The sequence below is a fragment of the Bufo gargarizans genome, chromosome 5, assembly GCF_014858855.1.
Source record: "Bufo gargarizans isolate SCDJY-AF-19 chromosome 5, ASM1485885v1, whole genome shotgun sequence".
Taxonomy (NCBI): domain Eukaryota; kingdom Metazoa; phylum Chordata; class Amphibia; order Anura; family Bufonidae; genus Bufo; species Bufo gargarizans.
Window position 1 is genome coordinate 351,637,021 of NC_058084.1, and position 24,104 is coordinate 351,661,124.

At 45.0% G+C, this 24,104-nt stretch overlaps 1 protein-coding gene across 3 annotated transcripts in view; it reads right to left on the minus strand.

Moving 5' to 3' along the window:
- The window catches only part of CDKAL1 (CDK5 regulatory subunit associated protein 1 like 1), a 908,375-nt gene that overhangs the window by 636,005 nt on the left and 248,266 nt on the right, over positions 1-24,104 (minus strand). For all 3 annotated transcript variants that reach the window (XM_044293876.1, XM_044293878.1, XM_044293877.1), the window contains one exon: positions 23,951-24,071. In XM_044293876.1, the coding sequence (XP_044149811.1) occupies positions 23,951-24,071 (121 nt within the window). The remainder of the gene's footprint in view (positions 1-23,950; positions 24,072-24,104) is intronic.

Genomic DNA, 24,104 nt, shown 5'->3' on the forward strand with positions numbered 1-24,104 from the left:
GGCTTTATTACTCCCCCATGGTATGACCCCTAGTAGCAGCACCAGTCTCTCCCTGCTCTGCTATTCCTCTGCCCCTTCTCCGAATCCTTATTATGAAATCTTTCTCATTAGGATAAAGCACAACATCAGCTCCGCCGAGCCCCCGGCCAAAGTGTGGAAGTGGCGACCGAGATCCCCAAGGGCCAAGCCAAGTAACTAAGTGTTCATGTGAAATATGTTTGTTATACACATATAATATACACTGTGCACCACAATATACAGTATACCGCTACACTGTGCCACACAATATACAGTATACCGCTACACTGTGCCCCACAATATATAGTATGCCTCTACACTGTGTAGTCTGTTGTATAAGCACCCTTGTTCTGTGGCGGCAGACAGAAAATAATCTGGAAGTGCCCCTCCCGAGACCAGGCTCTGATCCGCCACTGGTCTGGACCGCTCACAGAAGTGTACATTTCTTCTAAACTGTAATCCGTATCCTCTGACCTGCAGAAATCAGCACTCGCTCAATAACAACTAACAGGCAGGACCTGTAGGCTGTAGCCTGGCCCTGTTACCGAAGCTAGCCGAGTGGTGTAAGGTTAAGGTACTAGGAGAGATGAGCGGCCGCTTAATCCTGATTTAAAGTTAAAGTTACTGCAGGATATGGATTACGGTTTAGAAATGTCAAATGTACACTCCTGTGAGTGGCGGGGAGGGAGATCTGTGGATGACACTGTTATGGAGGGGGAAATGGGGATGACACTGTCATGGGGTGGATCTGTGGATGACATATATAGCATAAGATGCTATACATTACACGGTATGTGGCATCTACAGATCCCCCCCATAGCAGTGTCATCCACAGACAGCTGGACTTTTCTTCCCTGTTGCGGTTTTAGGTATTGGGTAAAGTATCGCAGCATTTCTAAGCGTACTTGTGTAAATGTATCGTTGTTATAGCTGCCCCCCCTACTTTTGTCCTGGCCCCCAGTGTGCCCCCACAAAATTTGAAAGCTAGAGACGCCACTGCCTTTCACACGAGCGAGTTTTCCGCGCGGGTGCAATGCGTGACGTGAACTCATAGCACCCGCACTGAATCCTGACCCATTAATTTCAATGGGGCTGTGTACATGAGCGTTGTTTTTCACGCATCAGTTCTGCGTTGCGTGAAAATCGCAGCATGTTCTATATTCTGCGTTTTTCACGCAGCCCTGGCTCCATAGAAGTGAATGGGGCTGCGTGAAAAACGCATTGCAAGTGCGGGTGCTATGCGTTTTTCACTGATGGTTGCCAAGAGATGTTGTTTGTAAACCTTCAGTTTTTTTATCACGCGCGTGAAAAACGCATTGCACCCGCGCGGATAAAACAACTAAACGCAATCGCAGACAAAACTAACTGAACTTGCTTGCAAAATAGTGCGAGTGTCACTGAACGCACTCTGAACGCATCCGGCCCCAATCCGCAACGCCCGTGTGAAACCAGCCTTAGGGTGAATAGGATTTTACACTCTCCCTGCTGCCCTGTGCTTTGCCCTGTGCAAGGAACTTACCATGGCAGCCAGGGCTTCAGTAGCGTCCTGACTGCCATGGTAACCGATCAGAGCCCCACAATTACACTGCTGGGGCTCCGATCACAACTGCCACTGTACCACCAATGAAGAGTGCGAAGGGGACCCTGTGGCCACTGCCACCAATGATTTTAATACTGGGGGGGTTGGAGGGACACATTGCGCTGCCAATGTTTTTATTATGGGTGAGGGTGCAGCTCGCCACCAATGATAATTAACATTAAATACAGATACAGGAGGCGGGTGCGGCACCTGAGGGGGTTAACTGCGACTAATCGCAGCTCTCAGTCAGAGACCGGGTGCCGGTTATGCGATTCTGCCGCCAGCACCCGCCTCCTGTATCTGGATTAAAGGGAACCTGTCACCTGGATTTTGTGCATAGAGCTGAGGACATGGGTTGCTAGATCGCCGTTAGCACATCCGCAATACCCAGTCACCATAGCTCTGTGTGCTTTTATTGTGTAAAAAAATCTGATTTGATACATATGCAAATTAACCTGCGATGAGTCCTGTCCCAGACTCTTCTCAGGGACAGGACTCATCTCAGGTTAATTTGCATATGTATCAAATCTTTGTTTTTACACAATAAAAGCACACAGAGCTATGGGGACTGGGTATTGCGGATGTGCTAGTGGCAATCTAGCAACCCATGTCCTCAGCTCTATGCACAAAATCCAGGTGACAGGTTCCCTTTAAACATTATAATTAGTGGTGCAGTGGCCACAGCCCTTCCCCTCCTCCTTCCGTCTCTATCCTCAGTGGTGGCAGTGGCAGCAGCAGCACAGGGCGGAGGGACTGCTTCCTTTTCCCCTGTGCTGCTGAGAGAACATGGCACACTGAGAGCAGCACACTCCATAGTCTGTGATACTAGGCTGCGTATCGGCAAAAGTATCACTAGTATCGGTTAAAGGCAAATCCCAGTATCAATTGGGTATCGATATTTCGATGCAACCCTAAAAGGTTAGTTGGTCATATTGGATGCACAGTTTCACTATATAGGTCTTAGCGCGCATTGTCCATCCGCTTCTCGGCATATTTGCAGGCCAGATCTCCGCTAGTCCCCCATCAATGGGGCCGGACGGAATTTCGGCAGTGCACAGCAGCAACGGATCCAGCAGGCTGTTCCCAGCCAGAACAGCCTGCTGGATCTGCTCAAAATACAAATGTGAAATAAGCCTTAAACGGAATCTGCCATCAGATTAGTACCTATGACATTGGCTGACCTGCTACATGTGCATTTGGCAGCTGAAGGCATCTGTGTTGGCATCATGTTCATAGGCGCTATCAACAAAAAAAAATAAGCTACAAGGCTAATTACCCAAGGTTGACCCAGATAAATTAGCTCTATAAAAACATAACCTTTATTGATTATTATTAAAACACTGAGCAAACAGAATCTGGTTACATATCCACTGACGCTGCTAGCTACACTAGACTGGAAAAGGACGACTAAAACCTACTAACTGCCCCCCGGCATGTTTCACCAGTTAGACTGGCTTCATCAGGGGTTTGGGCAGCAATGCATTGGGTACTATTGATCTGAAGAGGACCTTTCACCACTCCTCACATTTCTGTTTTAATAGCTACATGCATTCCCCAATGTAATAAAAATTCTGGAGCATCTATTCTTATGGCTCTATGTTGTACCATTCCTTTATTATTTCCACTAGAAGTTATAATTGAATTGTTATTGGACTTCAGTAAGGGTACAGAGGGGTGGAAACAAGTCGGGGGTGTGTACATGAACAGACTCACTATCCAATCAGTGCTGCCATTTTCAGACTGTGCAGGTACGCATATGCAGACTTGGCTGTGGGCCGCTCCACTGCCACCAATGGGGGGGGGGGGGGGGGGGGGTGTTTAGCCTGTGGCCACCAATGCTTTTAATACTGGGGAGGGAGAAAGGGGGGGGGGGGCACCAATGCTTTTGATACTGGGGAGGATCCGCACAGGTGCCACACCTGAGGGGTTAATTGTGCGGATCACAGCCCCCTTTAAGAGATCGGGTGCTGCCAGGCAGCAGGGGGTAGTTATGTTCACAGTTCTTCGTATATTCTAACTTTAAGCGTCCCCATCACTATGGGAAAACCTCTGTGTTAGAATATACTGTCGGATCTGAGTTTTCACGATCTAACTCAAATCTGATGGTATATTCTAACAGAGGTGTTCCCATGGTGAAAATTCAGATCCGATGGTATATTAATCGCCTCTGGACCGCCTAACGCAGATGTGCGGTCCGGAGGCGGCAGCGCTGCGCACAGTCACGCATATACGCGTCATCTCGCGAGACGACGCGCTTTGCCGGTCCGCGCATGCGCAGTTCGGGCCGGCATTTCGTCGAGGGGGGTCGCGTCATCAGCTTGCCAGCCAATGATCGCGGCTGGCAAGCTGATTTTTAAAAAATCCAATGAGAAGCCAGATAACAGATCATATTTGTAAATATGATCTGTTATATGGCTGTGCTGCTCCTCTGCTGGTTATTTTCATCGGTTGGATCCAGCAGAGGAGCAGGCTACACAGTGAGTACACCAAACACCTCATACTAGCCCCAGATCACCCCCCTGAACCCCAATTAACCCTTTCAATCACTAGTGAAAGGAAAAAAGTGATCAGTGTAAACTGTCACTTTTTTTTTTCACTGGTATTGACCGTTAGGTTTTAGGTATAGTTTAGGCTCCTTGGTTAGGTAGTGTAGAGATCGGTTAGCGCCCAGCCCACCGCAGTCACTGATTCGCTGATTAGCGTATCGCTAATCAGCATTTGTACTTTTACAGTATCTGGAAGTGATCAAAACTGATCACGGTCAGATCTATAATTGTATTAGTGTCACTTTAGTTCGCCCTCCACCCAAAACGCAGTGTTTGCCCGATCAGGCCTGATCGGTCGCCCACACGTGCGTTCACCCATGCCCGCCCCACCGCAGTGATCACTGCACATTCACTTTACACGCGCTGCGGCGATAAAAAAAATCAGTTTTGATATTTATTATCAACCGCAGCGGCCTCCGGTACTTCGCTAGCATCCCCTTTGTAAGACAGGCTTGCTTTTTTTTCTTGGGTAGTCTCAGGGAATACCCCTAAATTTAGTTGCCCAAATGTCAAACAGGGGATATTCTTCTGAAGAGGCCTACAGGCTTCTGACCCAGTCGGATGAGGAATGGGAACCCTCATCTGATGAATCTAGCGGGTCAGAATACGAACCTGTAGAAAGCAGTGGCTCTCTGACCCAAAGTTCGGACGAGGAGGCTGAGGTCCCTGATAGCACCAGGCGCACCCAGCCCCGTGTCGCTAGACCGCAGGATCCGCTTCAAGAGCAGCAGAGTGGGGCTGGTGCTGTCGGATTACGTGGTGAGGCATACACCAGCAGCCCAGCCCTCCCTGGACCTAGTACCAGCACTGCCGTACAACCTGGTGAAGTAGCGAGCACCAGAAGGGCAGTTGAAGCTGGTACGGTGGCACGTGCAGTAGTGACCCCGTCGCAGCCACCGCAAAGACGTGCCTGTAGAGCCCCTAGAATCCCTGAGGTGCTGGCAAACCCTGATTGGCAGTCCCCAACTTCAGCCGCACCTGTAGTTTTCCCTTTCACTGCCCAGTCTGGAGTTCGGGTTGAGACAGCTCAGATCGGATCGGCCCTGGGATTTTTTGAGCTGTTCTTGACTGCGGAGCTCTTAGACATAGTTGTGGCCGAAACAAACCGGTATGCCACACAATTTATAACCGCTAACCCGGGAAGCTTTTATGCCCAGCCTTTCCGGTGGAAACCAGTCCAAGTTTCCGAAATTAAAACTTTTCTGGGCCTTCTCCTCAACATGGGTCTAACTAAAAAGCATGAATTGCGGTCATATTGGTCCACGAACCCAATTCATCACATGCCCATGTTCTCTGCTGCTATGTCCAGGGCACGTTTTGAGGCTATCCTGCGTTTCCTGCACTTTAGCGACAACACCGCCTCCCGTCCGAGAGGCCACCCTGCTTTTGACCGGCTCCACAAAATTCGGCCCCTCATAGACCATTTCAACCTGAAATTTGCAGATTTGTATACCCCTGAGCAAAACATCTGCGCAGATGAGTCCCTAATACATTTTACCGGGCGCCTTGGCTTCAAACAATACATCCCAAGCAAGCGTGCCTGGTATGGGGTCAAATTGTATAAGCTCTGTGAAAGGGCCACAGGCTATACCCACAAATTTCTGATCTATGAGGGAAAAGATCAGACCCTGGAGCCGGTCGGTTGCCCTGACTACCTGGGGAGCAGTGGGAAGACAGTTTGGGACTTGGTGTCACCCTTATTCGGCAAGGGGTACCATCTTTATGTGGACAATTTTTACACAAGTGTGGCCCTCTTTAGGCATTTGTTTCTAGAACGGATTGGCGCCTGTGGCACCGCGCGAACTAGTCGCGCGGGCTTCCCCCAACGGCTCGTTACCACCCGTCTTGCAAGGGGGCAGAGGGCCGCACTGTGTAACGAAGAACTGCTCGCTGTGAAATGGAGAGACAAGCGTGACGTTTACATGCTCTCCTCCATTCACGCAGACACGACAATACAAATTGAGCGAGCAACCCGTGTCATTGAAAAGCCCCTCTCAGTCCACGACTATAATTTGCTCATGGGAGGGGTGGACTTCAATGACCAGGTGTTGTCTCCGTATTTAGTTTCCCGCAGAACCAGACGCTGGTATAAGAAGGTGTCTGTATATTTAATTCAATTGGCTCTGTATAATAGTTTTGTTCTCTACAGTAAGGCTGGGAGAACAGGATCCTTCCTCAAATTTCAGGAAGAGATCATCGAGAACCTCCTGTACCCAGGAGGTTCCGTGGCCCCATCCACCAGTGTAGTTAGCCGTCTACACGAGCGACATTTCCCCAATGTCGTTCCTGGTACCTCAACCCAACAGTCACCCCGAAAAAGATGCTGTGTCTGTAGCAGGAGTGGAATAAGGCGTGACACCCGCTATTTCTGTCCTGACTACCCTGCCCTATGCTTTGGAGAGTGTTTCCGGAAGTACCACTCACAGGTACACTATTAGCATAGGGATCATCTCACCAGGACAGGCACACAGGGCTATTAGGGCCCATTCACTCACACAGCTGCTGCAAACCTCTCCTTTCACCTGGGACAAAGTGCATAATGCACTTCGCCACATCTTTGGGCGATTTGCGCTTTGCACATTGACCCATGGAGAAGGAGAGGTTTGTTCTATAAAGGTAAAAAAAAGAAAAAAAAGCACCAGTAAGCAAAAAGGTTAATGTTTAGTTCAAAAAGTTAAAGTTTATATATTCTGTTCCGGCCTGTTTTTTTTTACCTTCCAGGTGGACCAACCGATCGACTAGCTGCAGCACTGATGTGCATTCTGACAGAAGCAGCGCCGCATACACCGACTTGCGTGTAATCTGACAGCAGCGCAATGCAAGACGAGATTTCTACTCTGCAGTAACAGATACGTTTGCCGAGGCATACGAGCTGAGGAGGAGGCGGCGTTCCTATGCTTGGCAAACACTTTGTATATAAAAAAAATAAATAAAATAAAAATCCCGGCAATGATTTATTCATCCACATCGATTGATGTGAATGGAGAAATCTGGTTTGCTAGGGCATACGAGCTAAGTGGGTATGGATCTTGGGCGGAGCTCCTATGTCCTGGCAGACGCCTTTCCCCTCTTTTTTTTGGCAGAGATTTTTTCATCCACATTGATCGATGCGAATGAAGAAATCTGTGCCGTTCATTTTTTTCTTTCAGCCCAGTTTTTACATTCAGCGCAATGTAATGATTGCGGAGACCCTCAAATGGCAGGGCAGTACAAACACCCCACAACTGACCCCATTCTGGAAAGAAGACACCCCAAGGTATTTGCTGAGGGGCATATTGAGTCCATGAAAGATTAAAATTTTTGTCCTAAGTTAGCGGAAAGTGAGACTTTGTGAGAAAAAAGAAAAAAAAAAAAAAAACAATTTCCGGTAACTTATGCCCCAAAAAAATTTTTCTATGAACTTGCCAGGCCCCTCATTGGATACCTTGGGGTGTCTTCTTTCCAAAGTGGGGTCACATGTGGGGTATTTATACTGCCCTGGCTTTTTAGGGGCCCTAAAGCGTGAGAAGAAGTCTGGGATCCAAATGTCTAAAAATGCCCTCCTAAAAGGAATTTGGGCACCTTTGCACATCTAGGCTGTCACACATCTGGTATCGCCGTACTCAGGAGAAGTTGGGGAATGTGTTTTGGGGTGTCATTTTACATATACCCATGCTGGGTGAGATAAATGCTGGGTGAGAAAAATATCTAGGTCAAATGCCAACTTTGTATAAAAAAAAATGGGAAAAGTTGTCTTTTGCCAAGATATTTCTCTCACCCAGCATGGGTATATGTAAAATGACACCCCAAAACACATTCCACAAATTCTCCTGAGTACGGCGATACCAGATGTGTCGCACTTTTTTGCAGCCTAGGTGGGCAAAGGGGCACACATTCCAAAGTGCACCTTTCGGATTTCACCGGTCATTTTTTACAGATTTTGATTGCAAACTACTTCTCACACATATGGGCCCCTAAATTGCCAGGGCAGTATAACTACGCAACAAGTGACCCCATTTTGGAAAGAAGACACCCCAAGGTATTCCGTGAGGGGCATGGCGAGTTCCTAGAATTTTTTATTTTTTGTCTCAAGTTAGTGGAATATGAGACTTTGTAAGGAAAAAAGAGAAAGAAAAAAAAATCATCATTTTCCGCTAACTTGTGACAAAAAAATATATAAAAATTCTAGGAACTCGCCGTGCCCCTCACGGAATACCTTGGGGTGTCTTTCCAAAATGGGGTCACTTGTGGGGTAGTTATACTGCCCTGGCAATTTAGGGGCCCATATGTGTGAGAAGTAGTTTGCAATCAAAATGTGTAAAAAATGGCCTGCAAAATCCGAAAGGGTGCACTTTGGAATATGTGCCCCTTTGCCCACCTTGGCAGCAAAAACGTGTCACACATCTGGTATCGCCGTACTCAGGAGAAGTTGGGGAATGTGTTTTGGGGTGTCATTTTACATATACCCATGCTGGGTGAGAAAAATATCTTGGTCAAATGCCAACTTTGTATAAAAAAATGGGAAAAGTTGTCTTTTGCCAAGATATTTCTCTCACCCAGCATGGGTATATGTAAAATGACACCCCAAAACACATTCCTTAACTTCTCCTGAGTACGGCGATACCAGATGTGTGACACTTTTTTGCAGCCTAGGTGGGCAAAGGGACCCACATTCCAAAGTTCACCTTTCGGATTTCACTGGACATTTTTTACACATTTTGCAAAGTACCTCTCACACATATGGGCCCCTAAATTGCCAGGGCAGTATAACTACGCCACAAGTGACCCCATTTTGGAAAGAAGACACTCCAAGGTATTCTGTGAGGGGCATGGCGAGTTCCTAGAATTTTTTTTTTTTTGTCGCAAGTTAGTGGAATATGAGACTTTGTAAGAAAAAAAATAAAAAAAATCATCATTTTCCGCTAACTTGTGACAAAAAATAAAAAGTTCTATGAACTCACTATGCTCATCAGCGAATACCTTAGGGTGTCTACTTTCCGAAATGGGGTCATTTGTGGGGTTTTTCTACTGTTTGGGCATTGTAGAACCTCAGGAAACATGACAGGTGCTCAGAAAGTCAGAGCTGCTTCAAAAAGCAGAAATTCACATTTTTGTACCATAGTTTGTAAACGCTATAACTTTTACCCAAACCATTTTTTTTTGCCCAAACATTTTTTTTTTTAATCAAAGACTTGTAGAACTATAAATTTAGCGAAAAATTTATATATGGATGTCTTTTTTGCAAAATTTTACAGCTGAAGGTGAAAAATGTCATTTTTTGCAAAAAAAATCGTTACATTTTGATTAATAACAAAAAAAGTCAAAATGTCAGCAGCAATAAAATACCATCAAATGAAAGCTCTATTAGTGAGAAGAAAAGAAGGTAAAATTCATTTGGGTGGTAAGTTGCATGACCGAGCGATAAACTGTGAAAGTAGTGTAGTGCAGAAGTGTAAAAAGTGTCCTGGTCATGAAGGGGGTTTCAGCTAGCGGGGTTGAAGTGGTTAATAGGGACTCCTGACTTTACATTGAAAGTCAATGGGGGACGGATCCGTTTACAATTGCACCAATATAGTGTCAATGTAAACGGATCCGTCCCCATTGACTTACATTGTAAGTCAGGATGGATTCATTTGGCTCCGCACCGCCAGACACCAAAATGCTGCAAGCAGAGTTTTGTTGTCCGCCTCCAGAACGGAATGGAGGCGGAACTGAGCCAAACTGATGCATTCTGAATGGATCCGCATGCGTTCAGAATGCATTGGGGCTAAACTGATCCGTTTGGGGCAGCTTGTGAGAGCCTTGAAACGGATCTCACAGGCGGACCCTAAAACGCGAGTGTGAAAGTAGCCCTTAGAGTTAGGGCTCATGCACACGACAGTATTTTGCGTTTAGTATACTGGACGTTTTTTGAGTTCAGTATGCGGAACATATACTGAACCATTCATTTCAATGGTTCAGCAAAAAATACTGAAGTGTCTCAGTGTGCATTCCGTTTCAGTATTTCAGTATTTCCATGCCGTGAAAAGATAGAACATGTCCTATTCTTGTCCGCAAATCACGGTGCTTGGCTCCATTCAAGTCAATGGGTCCGCAAAAAAAATGGAACACATGGAAATGCATCCGTATGTCTTCCGTATCCGTTCCGTTTTTGCTCAACCATCTATTGAAATTGTTATGCCCAGCCCAATTCTTTCTATGTAATTACTGTATATGGCATACGGAAAAACGGAATGGAAAAACGGAAACACAACGGAAACAAAAAACGGAACAACGGATCCGTAGAAAAACGGACCACAAAACACTGAAAAAGCAATACTGTCGTGTGCATGAGCCCTTAAGGTTTTTCTTCAGTGTTGTTGCATACAGAACTCAATCCATCCTCATTTTGTGAGCTGACCTTAATGAAATGGGCTTTCAGGGCTTGAAGAAAACGCCCTTCTTTTCTATTGACAAGTGATAACTATTGACAAGTGATTAACTTTCACACTTGCGTTGCTGGATTCCAACGCCGAAACTGCCTGCCATACGTATGCAAATGGTAACCATTTGTAGACTTAACCAGATGTGGAACAGTCTCACAAATGCATTGCAATACCGTATCCGTCTCTCCGGTGTCATCGGGAAAAAACAGATCCGGTATTTATTTAATTTTTTAGATTTTTAAAATCCTGCACATAAAACACAGTTTAGCAATTTACCAAATGAAGGACTACTAATATTTTACAGAAGTGTGGGGATTTAAGTGAATAAAATACAAACTATACTGAATCTTTTCCCAAAAATAGTGGGGGGAGATTTTATAATCAAAATATCCCACAATGGTGGCACAATTTGCACCAAAAAACTAATACATTCCAATGGGAAAAAAAAAAATTGGATCCGGCATTCCGGCAAGTGTTCAGGATTTTTGGCCAGAGAGAAAAATGCAGCATGCTGCGGTTTTTTCTCCATCCAAATACTGTAAAAGGACTGAACTGAAGACACCCTGATGGATCCTGAATGGATTGCTTTCTATTCAGAACACATTAGGATACTGATCAGTTTTTTCCCGGTATTGAGTCCCTAGGACGGAACGCAATACCGGAAAACTTTGACGCAAGTGTGAAAGTACCCTTATTCTGCACAACAGATTTCAAGTGAAAACAGCTGTGGAAGTGGAGGGATGTTGACAGAGAAGATCAGCATTTTGCACATTACATGCACATACTTTGTGCAGATGACAAGCAGCGATGTAAGTCATGATCTTCAAAAGTTGTAACATATGCAGTATCTGGCATGGCACCATAATGAAATATTGTTCACAGATGGCATTTAACTTTTCATTTTTTATTTTTTTTAAAGCAGCAAACACAGTTTAGCAATTTACCAAAAGAAAGACTACTACTATTTTACAGAAGTGCGGGGATTTAAGTGAATACAATACAAGCTATGCTGAATCTTTTCCCAAAAACAGCAGGGGAGATTTAATAATCAAAATATCCAACAATGGCCGCACAATTTGCACCAAAAAAACTGACATACATGCTTTGCACCACATATATTAAGTGTCTTAGGCCTCTTTCACACTTGCGTTGTCCGGATCCGGCATGTACTCCACTTGCCGGAATTACACGCCGGATCCGGAAAAACGCAAGTGAACTGAAAGCATTTGAAGACTGATCCGTCTTCAAAATGCTTTCAGTGTTACTATGGCACCCAGGACGCTATTAAAGTCCTGGTTGCCATAGTAGGAGCGGGGAGCGGTATACTTACAGTCCGCGCGGCACCCGGGGCGCTCCAAAATTACGTCAGAGCGCCCCATGCGCATGGATGACGTGCCATGCGATCACGTGATCCATGCGCTTGGGGCGCCCTAACGTCACTCTGGAGCGCCCCAGGAGCCGCACGGATGGTAAGTATGCTGCTCCCCCGCTCCCCACTACACTTTACCATGGCTGCCAGGACTTTAGCTAAACGTCGGATCCGGCAATGCGCCAAAACGACGTTTAGCTTAAGGCCGGATCCGGATCAGTCTTCAAAATGCTTTCAGTGTTACTATGGCAGCCAGGACGCTATTAAAGTCCTGGTTGCCATAGTGGTAGTGGGGAGCGGTATACTTACAGTCCGTGCGGCTCCCGGGGAAGCGACCATTGTATCCAAGACCTTTATGCAAAATCGAATTGAAGGGTACCTGCACCGGAGGAGAAGGTGGACTGACTGACAAAGGGCTAGCCGCTTGTCCAGAGGGAGGCGCACCAACGTCGTGGCCGTGTCGAGGATCATGCCTAGAAAAGTGATCCGTCTGGTGGGGCGTAGGGAAGACTTCTGGAAGTTCACCAGCCAGCCAAACCGCGCTAGAGTGATACGCAGCCTGTCCTCGTTCTAATCGAAAGTCGCTGCTTTGACTAGGATGACGTCCAGATAAGAAATCAGGATGATGGCCCTGGTACGAAGTGCCAGCAGAGGAGCGAGTACTTTCGTGAAGACTCACGGTGCCGTCGCCAAGCCAAAAGGGAAGGGCTACGAACTGGTAGTGACTGTGCCCCACTGCAAAGAGGAGGAAGCGCTAATGCACTGGGGCAATAGAGACGTGTAAGGACGCGTCCCAAATGTCTATTGGAATTCACCTCAGTCCAGTGAAGCAATCATGGAGCGAAGGGAGTCCATTCTGAAGTGTTGAACCCGGAGGAACCGGATCTGTAACTTGGAGGTCCAGCAGCGGGCGAACTGATCCTTCCTTCTTGGGGATGACAAACAGGTTTGAATAAAAACTTGTGAATTGTTCTGTCAAAGGAATGGGCCGGACGGTAGATTAGGGGGGGGGGGGGCATCCCCAAGAAATCAAATCCCGGTGGTCCTAGTCAGGAAATAAAGTGACCTGAAGTGGAGAAGAACGGGGCCGGGGGAGGGAGGGTGCAGGAGAATATTCACACAAACCCGATTACTCACCCTATCTTCATCCTCTTGTCTTCACCCCCCTCAACTCTTCAGCAGCTGACTCCCGAAGTGGAGACTGGAATGGAGGGGGGGGGGGTGTCTTGCCATATCCAGGTGACGGCTGGCGGGAAGCAGGGGAGCTAGGCTGCCCTGGTCCACCTTTGCTTCCTGGGGGAGGTCGAGCGGTGAGGGAATCCGACACCAGCCTTGCTCCCGGGGTAGACAGAGGCTAGGTGACTGTTTTCCCTACCTAAAAAGGGTAAAGACAAAAACCAAAAGGGATGTCTGCCTCCTGCGACACTAGGCTAAAAACGGATATGCCCTCTCCTGGCTGGAGGGGGTATAGTCGGCAGGAGGAGCAGCTAACACTTTTCAGCCTAGTGTCGCCTCCTAGTGGCAGCAGCAGCTATATCCACGGTAGTGTGTCCCCCAGTGATACGAGCGAGAAAACAGAGTGACACCTATTTCTCTCAACCCACATTCACACTCTGCTAGATCAAGAGTGTACGTCTTTCAATGGAGAGAGAAAAGAAAGCAGCTGTCAGACATCTCTGACAATGGCTTATCTTCATAGAGAACAAAATGATCGAGTGTGGGGGGGGGGGGGGGGGGGGATCCATTTGCCCAATCCATCTCTCTACGAGATAATCTTGAGCTCCTCATACACATTAGATTGTCGGCCAGTCCTACGAAAATGGCAAGTTCAGCCAAGAATACACTTATCTGCGTGAAAGCCTTGCCACGCTTGTCAATAAGGAGGTTAAAAAATAAATAAATAAATGTTTCTTCCCCCCCAACATGACTGCAGAACAGAGCTCCAGTCTATATGAGAGGCTGCTAAAGAAAACTGCCTGGGAGAGCAGGGCTGGAAAGAACTTCTGGGCCTGTATGGGCACTAACTATGTGCAGCACTGGTGGATGGGTCTATTGGCAATAAGGCCTCATGCACACAACCGTAGTTCTGGTCCACATCCGACCCATTCACTTCAATGGGGCCGCAAAAGATGCAGACAGCACTCCGTGTGCTGCCTGCATCCGTTGCTCCATGGCCTAATAAAAATAAAAAAAATATTATATATATATATATATATATATATATATATATATATATATATATATATAAATATATAAAACAAGAATAGGCATTTCTACAATGGGCCGCCCGTTCCGCGGACCGCAAAAAAATGATTGGTCGTGTGCATGAGGCCTCAAACAATTTATAAAAACACAATTGAAAAATCAGTTAGAGCATTTTGGGAGATAGGCAAGTTTTAGTAAATTACGTGCATACCAAAAAATGTAATTGAAACAGTCTACTGTCAAAGATGTGTATTGTCAGCACAGACAAAACAGCATTAAAGAAGATTTACAGGAGACTGTGTTAAGAGGGTCACTTATTATGCACAGCTTAGAAGTCCTTGGTTAGACTGTTGGTAACCTGTAAGTCGTGACATGGGAAACATGCATGAGATAAAAGGCTTACATTCTGGGAAGCATGTTATGGATGTTTACTTTTAATCTCGCAAGAACTCTTCCCTCTCTGAGAAAACAGTGATGTGAACACGAAGCTATGCTGGCCATGAGTACAGAATGTGTGTCTACCTATGTATACCAGGAGAAAACAGAGCTGAGAAGAATTACAAAAACCCATTAGCTGAGCAGTTTTTTTTATTGGAAGTACAAATTTATTTCAGCTGGAATGCTACATGAATAATGAAAGACATGCCTGCTAGTTAATATAATGAATAAAATTCAAGTTCATAACCCTAAATTGATCCAATCTATAGATTTGTTTAGTAAAGATCTTAAAGCTTCGAGTACTCAATCTGGACAATCCCTTGGCATTTCTTGCTACATATACGATCTGCAATACTTAATCAGCAGTAATATTTAGACAATGTAAGAGATTTTATTTTAGTTGATCCAAAGCCATAACCATGACCTTAAACTACGTATTCCACAGAGGTGAAGTCAGATATACTTTCTGTGCAGCCAAATACACTCCTGGAAATTTAAGACAAAACACCTAGAAAACTTAAAGGGGTTATTCGATACTAACAAATGCTCCCCCATATGCCAGGCCTCTTACACTGATTCTACTTACCTGGCTACCCCCGCCGCTCCTGGTCCCCCGCGGGGAGGGCGGCCAATGGCAGGCGGTGACTGGGACGAGACTCTCTACTATAGCAAATGACACTAGGGAGGCTCGTCCCCCGTCACCGCCTGCCATCGGCTGTTCAACAACCCACCAACCAGGAGCGGTGCAGTGAGCCAGGTAAGTAGAATCAGTGTGAGGGGCCCAGTGAGGGAGCATTTGTTCGTGTCATTATCATATAACCCCTTTAGTGCTGACTGACCGTATAAACTGATAGTTGTGCTTTGTAAGTGATCATTTCTATTGAAATGATCCTTCACAACGTGTTGAGACAATATAAAATTTTATTTTCAAATGGTCAGCGAGACCAATAGTTGTCTCTGGGTTGACACTTGTGTGTGTTCTAAGCTAAAACGTAACGTTTATTGTTGTGTATATATAAAACACTACACTGGACTCACATTAAAAAACTTAGCTATGCCTGCTGTGTAGATCATAAGTCTTTTTGAATCTTTTTAAATTGATATTGGCGCCCATGATGGGTTCGGAGGTGCTAATATCTACCCTGCTCTCCTACTCTGCTGGGCTGCTTTATATTTAGCAGCCACGGCAGATTGTTACTGATGCCGGCACTGTTGCTCCACAGTGCAGGGTCACACACGGTAGCCGGTGAGCACTCGCTCCACAAGTCCTTCCCATCTGACTGGCGCCATCTGTGAATTATAGTTTGTAAATCGCAGGCATAATCTGTCTAAAAAACATGCTCGATAGCACTCTGCCCCCCGACATGTTTTGCCAAATCAACTTGGCGTCTTCAGGGGTCCGGGCAGTCTGCTTGTAAGTGATCACACACAAGGAAATACTCTATTTTTGGTTCTGCAGCTGGATATAATTTGAGGCATGGTCACAATAATACTGGGCTGCTTCACCCCTTGCTGCAATACAGGCTGCCACTCTTTAAGCTGAGGTGGTTATTGGCTACTGTGCATGGGAGATCCATCGCCCTATCTGGTCTCAGACATTCTCTAAAAGGAGAGAGGGATTCTGGAAAATTAGCTGGACGGGGGCTGCTGCTGGATACCCTGAAGAAAACTGTTGTTGGGGGGCATTATTTTGTTGGAACACCACGTCTCCAGATTTAAAATAAATGTCCTGGACATACTGAAGGCTAGTGACTGTTCCTTCCATGAATACTAGATGGGAACGGCCATGGTAAATATAGTGTGAGGCGCCACTGACACCTTGTGTTGGTCTCCACTCCATGCAAGATGGCAGTAGGTGCTTTCCCACCATCCTATGACCTCTGAGGCAGCCATCAATGGCAAACAATAGTGTTCAGTGATGAAAGCAGACTCTGCTACTAATAACGGCTGCATCAGAGTTCGCAGGAGGGCTGGAGTGCACCTGCCTCCATTATGTCTAGTGTGGAGACACAAAAGGTCCAACACCAGGTGTCATGGTGTGGGGCACCATTAGGCTAGTTTCACACTAATGCCTACATCATCTGGCAGGCTGTTTCGGCAGCGGTACAGTCTTCCGGAGATCATCTCATCCGGCATTGCTGGAAACTGCAGCAGCACCACAAAACCCCACTGACTATACTGGAACCTAGCGGGGATCCAGCTTGTCTCCCGAATTAGTGGCAAGATTCAGCCGTACAAATACCGCTGCAAGCAGCATTTTTATGTCCAGCTGAAGCTCAGCACAAATGCCAGTAAAGGAAAGGTAGAATCCGGCTATTTTGGATACGATGATCTCCAGTAGGCTTTTCCTCTGCCATTTCTGCCTGGTATTCGTAAAGGAAACATTAACCAGCCTACAGTATGTCCAGGACATTGTGGTACATGTTCTACTGCCTTTTTGACTCTGGAGACACAATGTTGCAACAAAAAAATGCCTGCCCACACACTGCCTGCAGTACACAACATGCTCTTCTGGGTATTTGACAGCTCCCCTGGCCAGCTCCTTCACCTGATCTTTCCCCCATCGAGACTGGATGGGGCAACAGATCTCCCATGCACAGCAGCCAATAATCACCTAGGCTCAACTATGGGTCTAAGTTGAAGTAGTTTGCAATGACATACAACAGGAGGATATCCAGCATCTATATGACCGTTACCATACCAGAGTCGCAGCCTGTATCACAGCAAGTGGAGGTGCCACCCAGTATTAATGTCAACATACCCTGCCTCAAGATACACTGTGCTGCAGAACCCTAAATAAAGGGTGCATCACCTTGGTTGTGTGGTAATTGACCAAGCACCACGTTAAGTTTTCCAAGTGTTCTTTTTATTTGCTGCTAGTGTAAATTCATATGGACACAGAATGGTTGATAGGATAATTCCAAGAATTGTAACATTTTTTTCCCCCATAAACAGCTGTATGAGGACTTATTTTTGTGTGGGCGTTTAATGCTCCATATATTGTACAGAGAATCCGTAAAAAAATTTAGCAGTAAAATTACATAATTCTGCCACTGCTTTTCTGATATTGTTTGTAAGGTGTTAATTCAATTAAAGTGATACATTCTGTTATGTCTTGCTATTCAACAAATTAAAAACATTTTAAAAATGTGTATAAATTGCTTTATGACATTATATTTTGACACCTATAACTTCTCCATCGATGGAGCTTTTTTTGGTGTCCGCCCTGCCGTGCAGAGCAAACGGATCCGTCCTGAATTACAATACAAGTCAATGGGGACGGATCCGTTTGACGTTGACACAATATGGTGCAATTGCAAACGGATCCGTCCCCATTGACTTTCAATGTAAAGTCAGGAGTCCCTTTTATACCATCGGATCGGAGTTTTCTCCAATCCGATGGTATATTTTAACTTGAAGCGTCCTCATCACCATGGGAACGCCTCTATGTTAGAATATACCATCGGATTTGAGTTACATCGTGAAAACTCATATCCGACAGTATATTCTAACACAGAGGCGTTCCCATGGTGATGGGGACGCTTCTAGTTAGAATATACTACAAACTGTGTACATGACTGCCCCCTGCTGCCTGGCAGCCCCTGATCTCTTACAGGGGGGCCGTGATCAGCACAATTAACCCCTCAGGTGCCGCACCTGAAGGGGTTAATTGTGTGTATCATAGCCCCCGCACACTGGCCACCAATGTTATTAATGCAATAGAGGGAGGGAGGGGGGGCCGGGGCGCACACTGTGCCACCAATGTTATTATTACAATAGAGGGAGGGGGGGCGCACACTGTGCCACCAATGTTATTAATAGCACCTGAGAGGTTAATTGTACGGATCACAGCCCCCTGTAAGAGATCGGATGCTGCCAGGCAGCAGGGGGCAGTCATGTACACAGTTCGCTGTATATTCTAACTAGAAGCGTCCCCATCACTATGGGAACGCCTCTGTCTTAGAATATACTGTCGGATCTGAGTTTTCACGAAGCTTTTATGCAGACGGATCTTCGGATCTGTCTGAATGAAAGTAACCAACGGCCACGGATCACGGACGCAAATCTTGTGTGCATCCGTGTTCTTTCACGGACCCATTGACTTGAATGGGTCCGTGAACCGGTGTCCGTCAAATAAATATTTTTTTGACGGACAGGATACTCGGATCATGGAGGCGGATGACAAACTGTGCATTTTCCGAGTTTTCAACGGACCCATCGAAAGTCAATGGGTCCGCAGAAAATCACGGAAAACGGAACAACGGACACGGGTGCACACAACGGTCTTGTGCATGAGGCCTTTGTGTGGGACAAAAAGTAATATTCTAGTATTTTGGACAAAACTGGCTGCAGCAAACCCAATTATGATTTTTTTTATTCTGTATAACTTTTTTTTAAGGATATATAGGAAAGGGAGAATGATTTTTCTTTGTATACTTTTCAATCCACTGTACAACACTATTCTGACACCATTCTGACCAGAGATGATCTTGCCTGATATGCAGCTCTTGCAGTTAACACACTGTTTGCTGGGAGCAGAGCAAGAAGCGCCATTGCCACTGCCTGATCTATATACACACAGTGCTCATTGCACAGTGATGGGTAGGGAAAAGGAGAGAAAAAAAAAAAAAAAGTCTCTGCCTTCCCTATAGGGAGTCTGGCTGTTAGGCTACTTTCACACTAGCGTTCGATCGGATCCGTTCTGAACGGATCCGATCATAATAATGCAGACGGAGGCTCCGTTCAGAACGGATCCGTCTGCATTATTTTAGCATATAAAAGCTAAGTGTGAAAATAGCCTCGTACGGATCCGTCCAGACTTTCAATGTAAAGTCAATGGGGGACGGATCCGCCTGAAGATTGAGCCATATTGTGGCATCTTCAAACGGATCCGTCCCCATTGACTTACATTGTAAGTCTGGACGGATCCGCACGCCTCCGCACGGCCAGGCGGACACCCGAACGCTGCAAGCAGCGTTCAGCTGTCCGCCTGTCCGTGCGGAGGCGAGCGGAGCGGAGGCTGAACGCCGCCAGACTGATGCAGTCTGAGCGGATCCGCATCCATTCAGACTGCATCAGGGCTGGACGGCTGCGTTCGGATCCGCTCGTGAGCCCCTTCAAACGGAGCTCACGAGCGGACCGACGAACGCTAGTGTGAAAGTAAACTTAATGATAACAGGCTTCCCACCACCACATCTGCACAATCATGCAGCATTAAATGCAGTTAGGGTGCTGCCAAACTTTTTTTTTATGCAGTTAAAAGGGACTTGTCACCACTCCTGACATGCCTGTTTTAAAGCTTCATGCATCCCCCATGTATTAACAATTCTGGAGAATCTATTCTTATGACTATGTAGTGCCATTCCTTGATCAATTCTACTAGAAGTTATGAATCAATTCCTAGCAGTCTGCAGTAAGGGTACAGAGGGGTGGTAACCAGTTATGGGTGTGGGTCACTGGGCATTCGCCGAGCCCAGTGACAACAATGAAGCTCCTGCCCTCAGTCTCCTGCAGATCGCACTGGCACAGCCCTCAGTGGGTACTGCGCCTGCGCGAGAGTTCGTTCGGCCGTGAGGGAGGGGGAGGAGAGGGATGAGAGGCTGTGGGCGGTTAGGCATTCTGAAGGAAGGCGGGCTGAGCACTATAAGAGGGGCGGTACTGGGCACACTAAGGGGAACAAACCACCCCTCTGGGCACCTTCAGGGCTAATTTGCATAATCATAAAAGTCGTTTTTCTCAAACTACTGGACGGATTACAAGATAGAAGAGCACAGCCGATTCAAGGTAAGCTGTGCTGCGTGACTGCTTTAAAATCCAAATTTGTGTTAGGGGAGGTGACAGAATCCCTTTAAATTGTAGAAGTTAAAAGTCAGCTTACATTAATAACCTACATTTTGTAAAAATTTGAGGCGTGCCAGAGTTTGAATTTAAGATTTTTTTTAAACATTTTTAGAAAGTAAGAAACAGAAAAAAACATGCGTTCTAGGATACACAATTCTGGGGGCAAATAATGATACGATAGACCAATTCGGCCAAATTGAACACAAATCAAATTTTGAGCAATTCGATCATCTCTAGCCGTCATGAACTATAATTTACATAAAATTATCATACAATGGTCAGCCAAAATGTTTAAACTCAGACTTATGCCATGTCTATGGGAGATTATTTGTTTCAGGTAAAGAATCAACCAAGCTGCAACAAAGATGCATTTGTAAAAGGAATGGTAAATCTACAAAACTTTTTCTTTTCAGCCTTTACTAGTTGCAAAGTATACAATGTCTTTGTAAGAAACTTTACTACGGTACAAGTCTGCTAGTCAGAGACATTAGCTCTTTATGAGAATATACTATGGTACAGAAGGTATATCTCTCTACATACTGAGGTGATCGAATATTTATATTTTCTGCCATGCACCCGATTTTGGTCTTCTAAACATTTTTTTAACCATACTTCGAGCACGAACATATGTACATAATGTAGTTTGCATAGCACAGTGAAAGCAGTGTAACAGACAAAATAACAGAAGGATGACTGGGGAGAAAGGGTTATTCTGGTTACGTAATTTTTCTCCTATCTACAGGGGACCCCGATGATCACAAGAACAGGGCCCTGTTTGCCATGGAGCCTCCAGAAATGAATAGAGTGGCCGGTTGGTAATGCACTCAGCTGCTTCATTCATTTCTATGGGATAGCTGACGGCATAGTCAGACAGGTGCTTTCTAGCACAAAAAGTTCTTAGTTTAGATACTCAAAAGGTTGAAATTGAAGACGGGAAAATTCTTGGATAAAAAAAGTAAAAAATAAATGAATTTTAAGGGGCTATCCAATAAAAGCAACACTGTCCATATACCCTATGGCCATCAAATGAGCGGTTCTCCCAGTTGGGGACAACTGGTCATAATGAAGACCACCGCTGTATGAATAGCTCTTTTTCCAGTTGAACTCAAGCTGTCCTTGGATTAAAAGTACAGTCATTCATTTGAATGGCTGTCATGCCACATCCAACCCTCAAAAACAGCTGATTGCCAGGTTGCGATCTGGGGTAATCACCAGATTGCTCCGGACATGCAGTGAAAGGGCTGACGAGACAACCCCTTGACCAATGTAATTTGCGACCTCTTCCAGTAGGTTTTCAAAGAATTCATAATATTTGACAGTCTGCCACCTATGAACTCCTGTTAATGCCACATTAAAAGAATTTAACTTCATTACTATTTACTCATTTTCTGTATGATTAGGGAGACACTGCCTTATTATTAACAGTGATGGCAAAGTCAGACTTTTGATCGTTCGTGTGTCAGTCAAACTTCCTCTGGAAGAATACAGGCTACATAATCTTAAACTTCTGCTGATCGGTCACGGCAGAGACCATGCAATCATTTTAAATATCTAATTTATTGTGGTTTGGAATATGAACCAAAGAACACTGTTATCACAAGGTAAAAAGTATCAGATGGTGTAATTTGTCTGTGAAAGATGAGGTCAAATAAGGTACTTCAGTCATCACAAAGCAGCAGTTAATGGAAAAACAGCAAATAAAAAATGGACGAAACCGGTGTATTCATTGGACTAAAGGATCAGCAAGGGAATCTCTGGTTTCAGCCTAATGGATAAAACATCACGCATGGCACATTTTGACTTCCACGCTTAGACACATGGGAACATAAGAGCACTAGAACGTGATTGAAAGTGATGTGGGAGCTTTGCGTTTTAATTTCATCACTCCCTGGCAGGGCAGCAGGCCTGTGTCTCTCCTATACAGAGACCTTCAAATAGCACCACTGTGTACTCAAAAAAAGAAATGGATAGATCTGGTTTACTGCAATAACAAAAGTACTTCTGTATGCATAGAGAAATGTTTGAATTTGTTGACACCCAACTTGGGCTCAGAATCATTTTTTCGTTTTGTTCCATCATAGGAGCAGAAATTCGGAATTCAAGCTGTGATGGATCCATCACATGATGGACATCACAAGAGATCAATAGACCCCCAATGATTTATAATGGGGAACATTGGGTTCCATTATGGTGTCCTCCATTCATTCCGATAAATATGCCTAGGGGTCCAGTCACATATCCACAAGTGTTTTGCGGTCCAAAAATTGCGGATCCGCAAAAAACAGGCACCCACTATGTGCATTCCGCATTTTGCGGACTGCACATGGCCAACCCTGTGACAGAAATGTCTATTCTCGTCTTCGATTGCATACAATAAAAGGACATGCTCTATCTTTTTTGGGGGGCCCGCAGAACGAAACTATGGTTGCCACCCCTTCCACAAAATTTCAGAATGGATGCGGACCCATTCATACGGACATTTGAACGGACCATTAATCTGAGATTGTGTCTACAAAATCATATGTGAACAGAGCCTTAATTTTATTTATTTTTTACCTTTCATTGAAACTGTTCAACTATACAAGGGAACCACAAGTGGATAAAAACGGTCAAAAGGTCCTGAGGGATACAACAAATAATTGGGGCTTCATATGGTACAACTCCTTTCAACAGAAAACCCTTGTGTGCACACCCACAGTGCACTGGACTGATCACCTGATACAGCATCAAATCTCAGCCATAGTTTTCCTGCTAAAATCTGCAGTTGCAGAGTACGCTGGTCATAAATAGGGGTGCTTGCACATGCGCTGAGACACCAGCATCAGTGGCAGGGGACTGTGAAACTACCCAAATCTGTAGCATCTCACAGTAGCATCTTAAATTTCATCCACCTTATGGAAAACTATTTGCCCACATATTGACATGCGGTGCAGATTTTAAACCTACAAGTCAATTTGTTCTACGGATTTTCACAGTGGATTTTGCCCTTTGAAATCTGTGGAAAATGCGTGACAAAATCAGACAGTTGCATTGATTTGTGGCAAAATTCACAATAAATTTTCCATCACACTTGGACGTATCCCTAAGCTAGTTTTAAACTGTTTGGTCAGACAGTTGACGGCAAATGAGTGTGTGTAATAAATGCTAAATATAACACTATAACAAACAGTGTTGAAATCTTCATAAAGAAAAAATATATATATTCTCACAAGAAAAAAACATTAAAAAAATATACGCTATATATATATATATATATATACACACACACATATATATATATATATATATATATCTATATATATATATATATATATATATATATATATATATATATATATATATATATATATATATACATACATATACATATACATACACACACAAAATGATATAACAAAAGATACTATTTAGAGTCCCAGAGTGTCTCTGAAGATTTTTTTTGTTCCCTTTTAATAAATTGAGCTGCAGAAGAGCTCTATGCCTGGGAAAAACGAAATTGAATTCTTAGGCAGCACTGAATATTTTATGAGCAAATTTGAAAGAAGCTTACCCTGTATTGATGGAAATGATTTCTATCAGTGGGTTCTTCCTAATCTTTGGCAAATCCAATCGAGCTCCCCCCAACCGTTTTCCATTATCCTTTTTCTGACCCAGCAGTCGCACCGAGTGACCTTCAAATGAAGCACATAAATACACAAACACAA